Genomic DNA, 17,353 nt, shown 5'->3' with positions numbered 1-17,353 from the left:
GAAGAACCCTGCAATGTGGTCATAGGTGTACACAGTGACTTCTGCCCTAAGCCTTCTGCAGAGGGACATGTGGTCATTTACCAGGTGACTGAACACTGGGGAAACAGAAACTCTCAGCCTTTCTGGGAGCTGTTAGATATTGAATTTGAACTGATAATAAACCCTGAAAATCCAAAATATCATCACGGCACTCTGGTCAGAGTGTAAGTTGATGAAGGCCAAGGGATAAATAGTGATAAATGCAGATTTGGCTCAATTTTTTTTCCCAAGTGGGTCCAGTAGGACTGTGAGCCCAGTTTTTGTTTTTGTATTTTCTCCAATCTCAGAGAATAGTAACAATCCCTCACTTATAAAGTAAATGCTACTGTGGTAGGAAGGGAAGAGACATGTGGAAGCCCCTGCAACTATCTCTTCCTGCCCCCTTCCCCACAAATGTATACCTAAGGTAACACCACACCCCTGTAGAAAACTGTTCATATTAACCACCACATCCCTGTGGAAAATTGTATATACTACGGCCAAAAGACCTGAAAGATGCAAAAGCAGTGATCCTACCATATCCCATATCCATTTTACTCATCTCTTCGGTGCACACATCAGATAAATCCAAGACTTAAACTTACAAACTCAATTGTGTGTTGATGCCAATCACAGCTGCAGTTTCTGATATGGTGTCTTTACTAAACAGTACAGCAATTAGCAACAGCAGTTACTGACCTAGTAAAAATACTTCCTACTAACATTCCTATCAGTGAAGATGATCAGAGGCAGTTTGCTTGCCTTCACAAGGCAGAAAGAGCTGTATCACTTCAATGCCTTATCTCAGTGCTGTGTCAGCTCAATTCTCCTCTCTGTCATAAAATAGACCAGAGTGATATCTTTATAGTCTTGACATCTCACAAAATATCAGGCAGGTCCATTAAACTGAGGCCACTATGCTAACTGGACCTGGAGAGTGGAAGAGAACAAGCACCCTAAAGATACACCAGAGGATAGGATTAAAAAGTTCATGGGACTGCTAAATGGAAGAAGTTCCTAGGGGTAGTGGTTTGGGGGTATATCAGGATATCCTCTCTAAAGTAGAGACAAGTTGTTGCACTTTGCATTGCTCATCACAATAAAAGAGGCACAATGCTTGGTGAGCCTCTCTGGACTTTGGAGTCAATCTATACCACCTTTGGGTATGCTGCTACAACCCATTTACCCACTTACTGGGTAGCCTGTAAAGTTGCTAGGTTTTTATTGCAGTCAAATATATATAACATAAACTTACCATTTTAACCATTTTTAGATGTATAGTTCAGTGGCATTAAGTACATTCACATTGTTGTGCCACCATCACCACCATCCATCTCCAGAAATTATTATTTTTTTTTTTTTTGCAGTACGCGGGCCTCTCACTGTTGCGGCCTCTCCCATTGCGGAGCACAGGCTCCGGACGCGCAGGCTCAGCGGTCATAGCTCACGGGCCCAGCCGCTCCACGGCATGTGAGATCTTCCCGGACCAGGGCACGAACCCGCGTCCCCTGCATCGGCAGGCGGACTCCCAACCACTGCGCCACCAGGGAAGCCCCAGAAATTTTTATGTTCCAAACTGAAACTCTGTACCCATTAAACAATAACTTCTCCAAATCCTCCTCCTCCCAGTCTCTGGCAACCTCCATTCTATTTTCTGTCTATGCATTTGACCACTCTAGGTACCTCATATAAGTAGAATCATATACTATTTGTACTTTTGTGTCTGGCTTAGTTCATTTAGCATGTCTCCAAGGTTTATCCATGTGGTAACGTGTGTCAGAATTTCCTTCCTTTTTAAGACTGAATAATATTCCACTGTATGTATATACCACATTTGGTTTATCTGTTTCACTGCTGACAGCCACGTGGGTTGTTTCCACCTACTGGTTACTGTGAATGATGTTGTTATGAACATTTGGAAAATTTTTGTTCAAGTTTCTGCTTTCATTTCTTTTGGATATAACTCGCCAGGAGGCGAGTTGCTGGATCATAAGGTAATTCTGTATTTAATTTTTCAAGACCTGTCATACTGTTTTCCACAGCGGCTGCATCATCTTACATTCCCATTAGCAATACACAGGGTGCCAGTTTCTTCACACACTTACCAACACTTGTAATTTTCTGTCTCTCTTTCAATTTTTTATTTTTTTGGATGATAGCCACCCTAGCGGTTGTAAAAGTGGTATCTAATTGTGGTTTTGATTTGCATTTTCCTAATGATTAGTGATGCTGGGCACCTTTCCATGTGATTATTGGTCACTCATGTATCTTCTCTGGAGAAAGTCCAGTTCTTTGCCAGCTTGCTAGTTTTGGGTGGCCCCCGACGAAAATGCTCAGCAGCAGATTCAGGATGCTGTGTAAGCTACCTTGCTATGACTAAGCAGATCCAATAATATCAGAAGGGTCTGTGGCTGGTAGAGATGCTATATGGACCCTTTGATAACCCCCACAAGAGAATCACTGCTTATACCCATAAGGTTTTGGACATAAGCAATGCCTTCTTTGTCAAATGTAATTTCCCATTTGGAAAGCAGTTCTGGGCTTGCTGTGGTTGAAGCTGAATAACCGACCCTGAGACATCAAATGACTATGTGTCCTGAACTGACCATTATGATCTGAGTGATATTTGATCCACTAAATCATAAAATTGGCTGGGCACAGCAGCGTTCACTCCTAAATGGAAATGGTGTATATCGAGACTGGGTCCTAACAGGTCCAGAAATCACAAACAAAATATGCAAGCAACTGTGACTTCCATGATACTTGTTCTACTGCTTTACCACTGCTCCTTCAGCCTTCCTAGAGAATTCCCCTTACCAGTTAGTAGAGGAGAAAAAAGTTCAGGCCTGATTTATGGATAGATCTGCATTGAATGTCAACATCTGCTAGAAGTGGATTGCTGCTGCATTTAAGCCTGAAAGATATCAGTGAAGGAGACTCTTCCCAGTGGGCAGAACTTGGGGCAATCTGCAGGCAATCCACATAGCCATGTTCGGTTGTTTGCAACCAAAGAGCCCTTTTGATATAACCCAGAGTTCTAACTGGGTCTTGGAATAGCCGAGTGTGCAAATGGCTTCAGCATCTGGCTTTAAGTCCTCTTCATTCTTTTTTATTCTATGTGGAACCAGTGATTTGGTTTTATGCATGAGCCTTCACCCACACAGCCAATCAAAACCGTGTGGCAGATTCTAGAATGCAACTTAAAATTAAAATGAAATCAGTATCTTATTTGCATCTACCATTTTCTGTATTGGCTTTCTCTTAGCCATTATATTACTGTCCTTTAAGTATTACCCCATTAAAGAAGGATGTAGAGTTGTTAGAAAATGTCTGTTTTCTTTCTGGAAACTAGCAGCAGATAACAATCACTTGCCACATTGCTGTTTTTATGTAAGAGAAAATGGTTCATATTTTTTTAGTCTGAATCAGTGTTTTCCTTTTATTTTCCAATTTTCAGTCCTTTCCAGGAAGACCTTCAGGTGTCACATACTGCCAGAAAGAAGTTGTTTGCCACAATGAAGTATTAAGTGACTTGGTGTAAAAAATGTGGATGACTTTGACCTGTCACTAGTGTCTGATGAATATCTTATATGCTAAATGTCTGAAATTCTTATTAAACATGTATATATATAGGATCCTGATTTGTATTATCCATATCTGGAATAAGTACCTGGATTAGTATTATTTTAGTCAGAAAACAAATGAATCCCTCTTCCCAGTAATTAAACAAATCTATTTGCTGTTATTAGTATTTACAATTCAGTTTCTAGCCTTATCAACTACTGGACACATCCACATACATACCACCTCCATGACTAAACCTGTGTTCACAGCAAGAAATATGACATATTTTGAAATGTGGTTTTCCTTGTTTCAGCTCTCAAAATCTTACTCAAAGCAGTAAGATTCACTGTAACATTTCCCAGTAAAACTTAAGTACAGACTCTCAGACCAATTCAAAGTGTTTTACTGTTGTATTTTTAAAACCCCACAACCTCATTTTAAGACTCTTATATGGTGAGCCTAGAGTGCAGCACCTACATGAAGGTTCAGGGCGCGAGCTCCCTTTAAGACTGGGATCTCAAATGGAAGTCCTCTTTTAACCAGACTGATGTTAATGGCAGAAGTTTAGAAAACATATATTTTAATCAAAATATCAGCCTGGCTGTCAAATTTCTCTAGGGCTTACACCCTGATGCTCTGATGTTCAGATATACTGTCCCCAAAGCAAATAGAAACCATACTAAGCCTCCTTAAACATATTCACCTTTCCAAATAGAATATGGCCAGATATTTATTTCTGAAATAATTAAATTGGCTGGGTCATAATTTGATACTTATTTTTAAACAAATGAGATAATTCATCATAGTGAAAGAATAATATTAATTTGGGCTTGAGCTTTGCTACAGTCCCATGCTACATGTGAATAAACAACTAGGATTGATTCATTTAAGAAAAGAAAAACAGGTCAATAGATAATCATATCCAAAAATAGTGGAAATGTAAAAGGATAAATTTTACTGGATTACTGAAATATGCAATTAATTATTCTTGTATTTCAAATGGAAACACAACATGAGATAACAAAAAATATCTGGATTATGATGACCTTAGGAAGGAAAGAGGGAAAATGGCTAAATGAAGATAAAAATATCATTTTAAAATTTCTGATCAAATAAATAAGATAGAAATCTGCATAAAAATAATAATCTACATCACTGCGCATGGCATCACCACTAGATGAACATAAAGAAAATGTTCACACAATTTCTTTAAAATAGTGAGGCTATAAAAGTAAAGGGAAAATGATTTCGGCAGAACTTACCTTGAGTTATTGCCAAGCCTGAAATGTTCCAAAGGTGGCTTAAGACATTTGATGAACTCAAAACACAGGCTGTGTAGCCCTTAAAGTTGTGTTTTTTTTTTTTTTTTTTTTTTTGCGGTACGCGGGCCTCTCACTGTTGTGGCCTCTCCCGTTGCGGAGCACAGGCTCCAGACGCGCAGGCTCAGCGGCCATGGCTCACGGGCCCAGCCTCTCTGTGGCATGCGGGACCCTCCCAGACCAGGGCACGAACCCACGTCCCCTGCATCGGCAGGCGGACTCTCCACCACTGCGCCACCAGGGAAGCCCCCTTAAAGTTTTACTTCTTTATTGTTCCTATGTACCAGCTTTTATATGTGTAAAAATAATATAAATTATTAATAATATGGGTTATTAGTTATAAAACATCCAACATGTACTCATTGACATTCCCTGGAAATCATAAACACAATATGAACCAATGTCAATGTTAAGAAAGACAGCCAAAGTATCTATGGTTTTAGTAAAGAGACACTTATGCATAAGAAATAAAGAGCAAAGAATATTCAATCTACTCACAGGAAGTCCCTGTTTTCCTGGTAGCCCAACTTTACCAGGGTTTCCTGAAATGCCTTCTGCTCCAGGGTATCCTTGCATGCCTTTTGGCCCAGGTAGGCCTGGAAGTCCCTTGGTAATTAAAAATTACTTGGATTATAGAGAGATGTTGTACAGATGTTTAAATGACAAACACTTTTATACTTATTGGGGGGTGGGAGGTTACATTCTTAAAACCCTGTCCCAGGAAAATTTTTCCTGTTTCCTGGATTCCTTGATAATTTACTATTTGGATACAACAGATCAGGTAACTGTTCCCTAAACTGAAATGCCAAGCTAATCAGCAATTTATTGTGTAACCTTTTCCACTTTACTGTAATTTCCTGGTATTTCTCATTGTACCAGCCCATGCTCTATCCAGCTGTGGAGAAAAGATCAGCTATGTGCACCTGTCAGTTTAGGATATAGGCTGACACTCACCATCTCTAAAACTCTGTATTGTATTTTCCCAAGAAATAAATTACGGCTCTTTTAGTTGCCACTTTGAATTAGATAATTATATGACTGAGTAAAGGTCTGAACATTTTGTTTGTACTCTTGGGCAACTGGATTTAATCTGTAGGGAATCTCTGATCTCAATGTGCTCATAATTTATGTTCACTTTTCTTTACTTTTTTTGAACCAACACAACACGGGCCACCCAAAGCAGGCTGTTGGCTAGGGGAGACCAGCAGGAAGTCTTTGCTAATAAGCTAGTCTACACATATTTGCTTGGCCAAAGAGGAAACGGATGGCTAAGGTAAAATTAATCTTTGTTCTGTGATGAAAAGAGTTAAAGCTTTTTTCTAAGACTTTCTGTTCTATTTCCCAGGAAAATGAGAGGCCGAGTTCTTCAATTAAAATCCAGCTCATGTCTTTTCAATTATGCTTGAAAATCTCTGACCTCTGTCACCATTCATTTAGTCATGACTGCAAGTTGCCTGTTTTTTAGTGGTTCACCATCAAAGAATAGTAGCACAAATCCATAGAGAGATCTCCCTGCACTGGAAAATAACAACCTTCAGTTGCAGTGACTTCCGTTTCAACACCAAGCTTGGTTTTGAACTAATGGTCATATTTTGTTCCCTCTGTGTTCCGGCATGGGTTTAAACATTTTTTTGAAGACAATCTGATTTATCCAACACGTCATAATTGGCCCCAAACTTTTCTGCTTGCTAAAGTTCTATTTAGAAAAACAATAAAGATGAAAAAGGCCTGTTACTTACAGGAATCCCAGGTTTCCCAGAAGGGCCAGGAGCTCTTTTTTTCCCCTTAGGACCCTAAAAATGTGAAGCACAGTTGTCAACTCATTGCTATAAAGTTAATTAAACTGAAGGCATAGAAAAGAACTCTGAGACCTGAAGGCTACAGCAAGTCCTGCCACTAACTAGCTGTTTATCATTGGGATTGCCATTTAACTTTCCTGAGAGTCATTTTCTTCATCTGTAAATGAAAGAATTTGACTATATGATCTATGAATTTCCACCTGGCTCCAAATTCTATGATTTAAGAATTTAAATTATAGTTCTAAAAAGGAACTGAATAGATTATTTAAATAAAAGTCCCCACTTCAGGCAAGGCCTTTGTCTCCCTACTGAAAGTGGTTAAGTACTTATTTAATTAATTCAGTAAACATTTCTTGACTATTAGGTATCAGGAATTCTGTTATGTGCTGGAGATGCAAAATCAAAACTCTTGTTCACAAGGCACTTACAGTGTAGTGAGGGACATAAACCGATAACCTAAAATGTGCTTATCTGGAAGCACAGAGAAGAACATACTTGTAAATCAAAGAAAAGATCTTTATTTCCCACATAATTGCTTGTTTTTCCACGTGTGAGATATTTTAAATCATGACTGATTCAGCAGTAACGGTCTACCAGGATAGTTAGAAATTTGCCCTTGCAAATCATGCCATTATTCTGATGATATCCTAAAATTATTTTAAGAAGAAAAAGGTGTTAAAGAGTGACCTAGTTCACAAATAAGAAAAAGAAGCATATTGCCATTACCAGAAACATTTCTCAGAAATCATCAAAAGTTCTCAGAAACAGGATAATTCCACCAAAATGAGATGTTAAGTTATTCAAATCTGAACACAGTTGTACTAAAGATTCAATTTGACAACAATGACAAAATAAACAATTTCAGAAGATGTTACATCTTCTGAAAATGAGCTTAAATGTTTTAAGAAGAAATAGTGTATATAATCAGAGAGAAAAAGGGCATTTTCTGTAAGAGATAAAAATCCAATTTTGTTAGAATTCGATGATAGGGAGCTATATGGATCAAGGGTTCTACCTCCAAGTTCAAAAACTCTTTTACTTGCTTTAAAAAGTCACTAATGTAAATTCTTCCTAAGGGTAAGGAAACCAGAAAAGGGGATAGTTGGTGAACTGGGTTTAGTTGAAGTAAATACAATTTCTGGAACATATGATTCCTATAATAGATGTATCTTTTAGAATATAATAAAGAAGTAAAATAGACAAATAAAGACTGTTTTAAATATTGAAAACAATTCTGATTTCAGTTGTCTTGAATAGCACTAATTAAACAGTACATGAATTGTGATAATATTCAAATATGTTAACTGGCGTGTGTTTTCCTTCATAGTATTTCTTTTTATGTAAAGCAAGAGATTTGTTCTAAACTTTTGATTTTCAAAATAGACTTTTTTAGCTTAAGAATTTCAAAACAGTCCTCTGAAACGCACGGTGGGGGAATAGTTTGAAAAGAATATATTTTTAAATACAAAAGCCTGATTTTTAAATATTAAAAGTCTATCATTGAACATAAAAAAACAAGGTAATAAAGGATTCAAGTCATAAAATTTATATCATAAAGAACATATTTAGAAGAATTATAATAATGTAAGAGAAAGTTTTTCCTACCTAAGGGGATATAAAAAATCTTCAAGTTGGATAAAGGTAAAAAGAGAAGGAAAACTGTTAAGACACTGATGGGTATCTATGAGAAGAGACCTTGACACCAATCTGCCGTCAAGTCCTGGGGTGGGTAGAAACAATAATACCTGCAGAGGATACAAAATTGATACACAGAAATCTCTTGCATTCCTATACACTAACAATGAAAGATCAGAAAGAGAGACTAAGGAAATAATCCCATTTACCATCACATCAAAAAGAATAAAATACCTAGGGATAAACCTACCTAAGGAGGCAAAAGACCTGTACTGAGAAAAGTATATGATACTGATGAAAAAAATCAAAGATGACACAAACAGATGGAGAGATATACCATGTTCTTGGATTGCAAGAATCAATATTGTGAAAATGACTATACACCCAAAACAATCTACAGATTCAGTGCAACCCCTACCCAATTACCAATGGCATTTTTCACAGAACTAGAACAAAACATTTTACACTTTGTATGGAAACACAAAAGACCCCGAATAATGAAAGCCATCTTGAGAAAGAAGAACAGAGCTGGAGGAATCAGACTCCCTGACTTCAGACTATACTACAAAGCTACAATAATCAAAACAGTATGGTACTGCCACAAAAACAGAAATATAGATCAGTGGAACAGGGTAGAAAGTCCAGAGATAAACCCAAGCACCTATGGCTACCTAATCTATGACAAAGGAGGCAAGAATATACAATGGAGAAAAGACAGTCTGTTCAATAAGTGGTGCTGAGAAAATTGGACAGCCACATGTAAAAGAATGAAATTAGAACACTCCCTAACACCATACACAAAATAAACCCAAAATGGATTAAAGACCTAAATGTAAGGCCAGATACTATAAAACTCTTAGAGGAAAATATAGACAGAACACTGTGACATAAATCACAGCAAGATCTTTTTCAATCCACTGCCTAAAGTAATGAAAAAGAAAACAAAAATAAATGGGACCTAATTAAACTTAAAACCTTTTGTACAGCAAAGGAAACCATAAATAAAATGAAAAGACAACCCTCAGAATGGGAGAAAATATTTGCAAACAAAGCAACTGACAAGGGATTAATCTCCGAAATATATAAGCAGCTCATGCAGCTCAATATTAAAAAAAAACAAACAACCCAATCAAAAAATGGGTGGAAGGCCTAAACAGACATTCCTCCAAAGAAGACATACAAATGGCCAACAAACACGTGAAAAGATGCTCAACATCACTAATTATTAGAGAAATGCAAACCAAAACTACAATGAGGTATAACCTCATACTAGTCAGAATGGCCATCATCAAAAATTCTACAAACAATAAATGCTGGAGAGGGTGTGGAAAAAAGGGAACGCTCCTACACTGTTGGTGGGAATGTAAATTGGTACAGCCACTATGGAGAACAGTTTGGAGGTTCCTTAAAAAACTAAAAATAGAGCTACCATATGACCCAGCAATCCACTCCTAGGCATATATCTGGAGAAAACCGTAATTCGAAAGGATGCATGCACCATGATGTTCATTGCAGCACTAGTTACAATAGCCAGGACATGGTAGCAACCTAAATGTCCATCGACAGAGGAATGTATAAAGAAGTAATGGTACATATATACAATGGAATATTACTCCGCCCTAAAAAGGAGCAAAATAGTGACATCTGCAGAGACATGGATGGACCTAGAGACTGTCATGCAGAGTGAAGTAAGTCAGAAAGAGAAAAACAAGTATCATATAATATTGCTTATATGTGGAGTCTAGAAAAATGGTAGAGATGAGCTTATCTGCAAAGCAGAAATAGAGTCACAGATGTAGAGAACAAACTTACGGTTACCAAGGGTGGAAGGAGGGGGGTTGGGATGAATTGGGAGGTTGGGACTGACTTATATACACTACTATGTATAAAATAGATAACTAATGAGAACCTACTGTATAGCACAGGGAACTCTACTCAATGCTCTGTGGTGACCTAAATGGGAAGTGAGTCTAAAAAAGAGTGGATATATGTATACGTACGCCTGATTCACTTTGTGGTACAGCAAGAAACTAACACAACATTTTAAAGCAACTGTATTTGAATAAAACTTAATAAACTAAACAAAACAAAACAACAATATCTGCAGATAAGTGTGGGCACAGAGATGATGGCTAGAGAGACTAAAGTCCTCACTGAGATGAACGCTAAGTTGCACTAAGTGCAGCAATAGAGTTGAAATTTCTGCATGAGATGTCTAGGCCAGGAGGCCTGAGGAAGTCTGAGTCCCTCAAGCACCCGGCATGGTATGGGGAGCAGTAGAATGTTATTTCCATGTGGCCAAGAACAGAAGCATATGGCCCTTAGAGTCTTATCTAAGGAGATCTTGCACCTGAGTTGAGAAAATAGCTGTACAAGCCAACAGGGGTCAAAGAACTTTTGTCCAGAGGGCCAAGGTAGATGCCAACATGGTGGGATGATGGCAGATGGGGGCCAAAAGGGATGACGTACATTTCAGTGGATGCTAGTATGAACAGATGATGGCTAAAGATCAATCTCTCTTCCTATTCCCCTTCCCTAACATTGCCACCCAGAATGTAACAGCAGACTTGAAAAGAGGATAAATGGGAAAAACTCTAAATCAAATGCAGGATATTTGAGTGGACGGAGTTAAAGGCAATCAATTGACTAGATTTCTATCAATTAGGTTTCTACCACCAGGCAGGATGGGTACTCAGGACAGAAGTTAAGTTCCATTACAAAGAACATAAACAAAATTATACTTTTTGTATACTTGAGTTTATGGCTTAAGGTTCAGATATGCTATACATGTATGTGCATGTTTTATTCTAAACATTCAAATACAAAATAAAAACAAAAAGAGTCTCATATCACAAATCATTTACATTTTAGGGTGACCATTATGTTGGGATTATTTCAGAACAGTTAAATACTGCTCTAAAACCTAGATACATGGGTCTATCATTGTGAAAACTAGAATGTTATTAATACTCGGATGGGCATCAGGAAGCAGCTTCCAACAGAATAACACTAAAGGAAAATTATGACTATGAAAATTATTTTTAATGTGTATTTTGCTATTTGTAATGGTACAATTGTGACAAAATCTCCTTATTAAATACAAAAAGCGTAGAGTAAATAACAAAACAGTCTCTGCTGTTTTTAGATGTCAATTCAGGAAAGATTTCCTTATGACAATTATTGTCACCATAACTAAAAGGAAGTAGGCTAGTTAGGGAAAAGACAGACTTGCAATGGAGGTTTAAAATACATAAAGATCAACAAAGTGTAGAAGATTGGTATTTTTTTGAATTTGTGCATTAAAAAAAATCTTGCAGTTGGAATTGCTGGGTAGTGTTGTAACTAAATTAAGAGCCAAACATTACTCAATATTAATCCTACACAGAGATGGTCTGTTCAGTAGGAAATTAAAGATTGGGCCAAAGACAAAGAAAGTATGTTGTCATCTAAGGTGTTTGTAGATGATTAATTGAGTTGGTATCATAAAAAGGAAAAAAAAATCACTCTTGCACCAATGCCCAGAGTTCAAATATAATAAAGCTAGAAGCATTCTATGCTATTTTCAAAATTAACTTACTCATATTATTTTATGTAAATATAAGTACCTCATAAGTCAACAGACTTCCTGTTCTCATAATAGGAAAGGCAAATGAATTTCATATTTATTCTTTAGAGTATATGTAAAATTGTGCTTTCTCTTTTGTCTGGCTAGCTTTGAAAAACTAGAACAGCCCACTTGAAATCAGATCCATTTAAAACAACGAATTCCATTCATTGGGATTGTACCACTTCATAGACTACAAGAGAAGGTAATCTAATTCTTTAGATAACAGAAAATTTTAAGTGCCATTATAGTCCAAACACTCATTTGTTTTTTATTCAAATGAAGCTGAAGGACAGTCATCACAATACTTTGTTAGTTCTAACTTTGTTAGAGAGGGTAGCTTTAAAGTACAAACACAGATTTAGAGAGTTAAGTCTTTTTTTTTTTTTTTTTAACCAAGAAATTTAAATTCACTAAAATCTGGAATTTTGCTTTGGGAGGAAAGTAAGATTTTGGCTTGAGTCTCTGTATTTGAAAGCCATTATGGGACAGTTCACTACATTTGCATTATAAAAGTCTCTAAAAAAATGTAGTGGTTTGCAATTGGTTTTAACTTGACTTGCTCCAACTTTTTCTTTACAGTTTCCATAGTTTCATGTCTGAGAGACCAATTAATGAATTAGCTGGTTAAGTAAAATTAATATTTAACTTAATTTATAAAAGACTTCAAAGTAATAGAAGGTTTTTGTATAATAATGGGAGTCAGGAAATAAAGTTTCTAGGGTTGGTTCTGTTGCTAACTAGTTCTGTGATCTTAGGTAACTCATAATCCCTCTGGGACCTAAATTTCTTCGTCTGAAAAATGAGAGGGTTGTCCAAACGATCTTAAAGGGCATTTCCAAATCTAAAAAACAAATTTAAAGCTTTGCAAAAACAAGATGAGGGCAATTCCGTAGGATCCACCTGGCCATTCAAAGTGTCCCTAGTGAGTAACACATAGTCAGTGATTTTTCTTGTAGCAATCATTACTATCTGAAATTCAAAGAGGCTTTTTAATGTAACCTCGGACTGTACACCAGCATTGCCCAAAGTGGGAAAAGAACTAATTCTCGTGGATTATACAGAATTTAAACCATGGCTCCTTAAGACCTTTCAGCTCCAATACCCAGGAAGAGCTGACCATATAGGCTGGAGCTGCAGTTGTCTGGTAAGAATATTTTATTTTCGTTGGCATAATTTTAACAGATACTAAGAAACATAAAAAAAATTTCTTCTTCCTGAGATACATCAAAAAAGGAAAAAGAAAACATTGAGAATATGAAAGTACTAATTGTAAAGGATTAGAAATTTTAGGATCAAACCTTGGGAGAGCATTTGCATCCTTAGGCACTTAATGCAAGTATAAGGAAGTCACATGAAAGTAGTAGTAGTGTTCTAGGTTCATGGTTTTTTCCACTACTTTTTCCAATTTGGGTATTAAAAATTCTAAGCGAATGAGACAACTGTATTATTTCTTTGAATTTCTTTTTAAAATTAAGGCTTGCCCTCAATGGGATTTTTTTTTTTAAATAAATTTATTTATTTATTTTTGGCTGCATTGGGTCTTTGTTGCTGTGCACAGGCTTTCTCTAGTTGTGGAGAGCGGGGGTTACTCTTCGTAGCAGTGTGCGGGTTTCTCACTGCGGTGGCTTCTCTTGTGGAGCACAGGCTCTAGGGCACACGGGCTTCAGTAGTTGTGGCACACGGGCTCAGTAGTTGTGGCTCACAGGCTTAGTTGCTCCCGGAACAGGGCTCGAACCCCTGTCCCCTGCATTGGCAGGTGGATTTTTAACCACTGTGCCACCAGGTAAGTCCCAATGGGATATTTTTATTTATTATTTATTAGTCCTTATTTATTAAGGAGCCTGACAGTAAGTTACTAGGTAGTTGCCAAGACTATTTAAAATGGCTTTTGTGTGAATGAAAACCTATGTAATATCCGACTCAACTCAATTTTATTACTAACTCCCACAAATGGGAAACACAAGTATGGGTGAAGGCCGCTTAACAAATTAGGAGAAACATGGTCTCAAATTCATTACTTTTTATAAATCCTCACCTAATTTATTATTAAAATACAGTACATTTTCTAAAGAATTTAATTTTAAATCAGTAGCAGGTAAAGTCAGAATGCCATGAAAAGTAGGGCAGCAATGAAGTGATGGTACAAATTACAAATCCAGTTGTTACATAAGATTGAGGCAACGTTTATTGGTATATAGGGAAAGAAGTGGCTAAATTCAACAGATTTTTAGTTCGCCTGATAACAAATAATTGACTTGTGTTATGGAAAACAAATCTTTTAAACCAATTGTGAGTCTGTGTCATATAGTTAAACTATTTCTACCCCTACCTTACTACAGCAACTAAATAGGTATGACTGCTAAAATTTTGCTCTGCAGTGCTGGTTTTAAGGCTAGTTGATATTTCTGCCTGAAACCCTAAGGAAGGACAATTAGTCTGGGACAACTCTAGGCAATTTTCTCAAAGCCAGAGTAGTCTGCTGGTGAAGGGAACTTTGGATGGCAGTCGAAACACACGAATTAATCAATAATGATGTTTTAGCACAATTACTGACAAACACCCTGTTTAGAGGCCTGTGGTGATTCTTGCTCTGAAAGAATGAATGATCATTTAAGTTACAATGAACAGCAACTCCTTGTGCCCCTGTTTTCTCAAGCCAGCAATAAGTTACAAATTGTCTTAAATGATTTCAACTTACTTCAGATCCTCTCTCTCCTTTTAGTCCTTGTTCACCCCGGTCACCTGGCTCACCCTTTAATAGGAGCCAAAACAGAAATCACATATAAAGCAGACACCAAATAAGATATGTTAACATTAATGTTTTTAAATGCCAGAATTACAAAGAATGCTTTCAAAACATACTGGGGGCCCTTGTTGTCCAGTGGCACCTCTTGGTCCTGGTATACCCATGTGACCCTATGAATAAAAAAGGTTATATTATTAGAATAAATAAAGACATGTGACTTAGAGAATAGAGTAGTATCACTTAAAGTGGTAGCAAAATGTTGCAAAATTCAATTTAAATATTATAGAGATTATGCGTCTCTCTTGGAAAGAGTATAGAACATAATAGCCACTGGATATAATGATGACTGAGAAAGAGTGTAGAGTTTTTTGTTTTTTTTTTTTTCCCCATATAGGTTGAATGGACAAAAGATGTCTATGCCCTAATCCTCAGAAACTGTGAATGTGATCTTATTTGGAGAAAAGGGTCTTTGCAAATATCATTAAATTAAGGATCTTAGAAGGAGATTATCTTGGATTATCCATGTGGGCCCTAAAGGAGTGATGCAGCCACAAGGGAGGTTGTTAGCCACCAGAAGCTGGAAGAAGCAAGAAAGGATTCTTCCCTAGAGCCTACGGTGGGAGCACAGCCCTGCTGATATCTTGCTTTTGGATTTCTGGCCTCCACAACCGTGAGAGAATAAATTTCTGTTGTTTTAAGCCACCTGGTCTATGGTAATTTGTTATGGCAGGCTCAGGAAACTAATAGAGCACATAACGAATGAATAAAGAGTTTGAGAACAAATTTCTTTTATCAACCCTTTTCCAGTGTACTATGGTCTCCATTTTTACAAACTAAGGTCACAGCCATTTAGATAGTAGATTTACTGGGCTTAAGACTGGTAGTCGTTACTGCATGTGCCAAGACATCAAGTGATTCTGACTTCGTCGATCTGTCATCACCCCAGTTCTCCTAGGAAGGAATGCTGGCCTACCACATTTTTACACCTTTCAAGTGTGTAAACAGAAACTAGCAACAAACTAGGGGCATGTCAGGTGAGAGTTATGTAGGAAGAATTCCACACGTAATCTCTTTTATCCCCTTCCCTACTGTCCTCTTCACTTCAGATTCCTTTCTTCCTGTGTATTACAGAAAGAATGCCATAGGAAGGACAGTTATTAGGCTCATCTCCTTTTTCTGGGCTAGGAGAAGAAGGGATTACATACTTAAGGCTAACAATATTTATTCTCACAGAAAGATCAGTTGAAGCCTTCTTTGTTTGCTTTCTGTGAGGCAAATGTTCATGGTTTTAAGATTCAACTTCCTGATAAAGTAAATGAATCCTGTTTAAGGGAGAGAACAGTTGCAAGACTGAAAGGTTATTTTGGAAAGCTTTCTATACAGCACACAGCCATAACTAAAGAGAAGACGATTACTACACATGACCTTTACCAACAGAACATGAACAGAGTCAGCAAAAGTAACAGAATCAGGTCAATCAAGAGGGAGCTTTGTTCAAGTAAATATGATTATTGTAGGTCACTTATTAACCCAGCTCAGGAGAGAAGCAATTGGTGAAAAGCTGGGGTTACAAGGTGAAGTAAGAGTAAGCATACTGAGTAAACTACAAAACTTAAAACCATCATGGCCTATTATGGTTTTGCCACCACTCTATCTGTAGTTTTACAGAGACCTTTTTAGAATGATCATAGAATAGCCAGCTGCCTCTCTTGGCTTTGTGATGTTTGGATACAAATCTTACGAAAACCAAACTTGTTTTCTAGGAGCTTCACTATAATTCCTTTGGTCCTTTCCACCCCAATAAAAATTGACAGACTGTTTTTCTGCAGTGGTAAAAATTATAAATATTAGGTCTTTTATAATATTATTATAAAGCTACGTGGGCAAGATTACAGGAAGTGACTGATTTTTCCTGATGATATTAGTGGTGAGATGAGTTGGATGGCCAAGGGGAGCTTGGAGAGGATTTTATATGGGAAGTGATAATAAGCTGAATTTTAAAGGATGAGTGTTCTAGGCAGTAAAGTAAAAGGAAGGCGTTCTGCAGAGGAAACAGCATAGGAGAATAAATGGAGGTTGATGTAACACAACATGTTAAGTGCAGAAAGGATTTGAGAGGGCTATGACTGGGGATAGGGAGTCTAGTTAGTAAGCTACTAAAATAATTCAGGCAAAAAACGATGAAAGCCTAAACTAAAGTAGGGCAAAGTGGATAGACTCCAGAGGTATTTAAGAGGTCAAATGAAGTGGCCAATTGAAGTTGAGAAATGAGAGGATAGAGAAAGGAGAGAAAGAGGAGGGAGAGGAGGGAGGAAAGAGAAAGCAAGAGAGACAGAGGGAGATAGAAAGAGGGAAGATTCATTTACTAGACATCCGGATGTCTGGTGGTACTATTCACTGAACTAAGGACATAAAAAGAGGAGGATCAGATTTGGACAGGATGATGATACTACGGTTTGGGACATGCTGTGTTTTCTGTGATGATGTCCAATAGCTATTTGGATATGTATGTCTGATGCTAAGGAATGAAGGCCAAGTGAGGATTTAGTTGTTATTTTATTGTATGCAAAAAATTCTATGACCTTTGCCAAACCAAAGTAAAAAGGAGTTTAAGACAGTACATAACTTATTCAGTGTATTTCTAGGGCTTTAGCTCAGTACATAA

At 37.2% G+C, this 17,353-nt stretch overlaps 1 protein-coding gene and 1 long non-coding RNA gene across 7 annotated transcripts in view; one reads left to right on the top strand and one right to left on the bottom strand.

Moving 5' to 3' along the window:
* COL24A1 (collagen type XXIV alpha 1 chain) overlaps nucleotides 1-17,353 on the bottom strand; it is a 431,901-nt gene that overhangs the window by 58,807 nt on the left and 355,741 nt on the right. For 5 of the 6 annotated variants that reach the window (XM_060303290.1, XM_060303280.1, XM_060303308.1 and 2 more), the window contains 4 exons: nucleotides 14,805-14,858; nucleotides 14,641-14,694; nucleotides 6,641-6,694; nucleotides 5,400-5,507 (listed from right to left, as the gene is read on the bottom strand). In XM_060303290.1, the coding sequence (XP_060159273.1) occupies nucleotides 5,400-5,507; nucleotides 6,641-6,694; nucleotides 14,641-14,694; nucleotides 14,805-14,858 (270 nt within the window). The remainder of the gene's footprint in view (nucleotides 1-5,399; nucleotides 5,508-6,640; nucleotides 6,695-14,640; nucleotides 14,695-14,804; nucleotides 14,859-17,353) is intronic. The other variant, XM_060303317.1, reaches the window with a different exon arrangement.
* Nucleotides 1-17,353, top strand: part of LOC132597668 (uncharacterized) — a 189,195-nt gene that overhangs the window by 102,093 nt on the left and 69,749 nt on the right. The gene's annotated exons all lie outside the window — the stretch shown is intronic.

Source organism: Globicephala melas, chromosome 1 (assembly GCF_963455315.2).
Source record: "Globicephala melas chromosome 1, mGloMel1.2, whole genome shotgun sequence".
NCBI lineage: Eukaryota > Metazoa > Chordata > Mammalia > Artiodactyla > Delphinidae > Globicephala > Globicephala melas.
The sequence above is the reverse complement of the archived record's forward strand: the minus strand, read 5'-3'. Positions and strand labels throughout refer to the sequence as shown.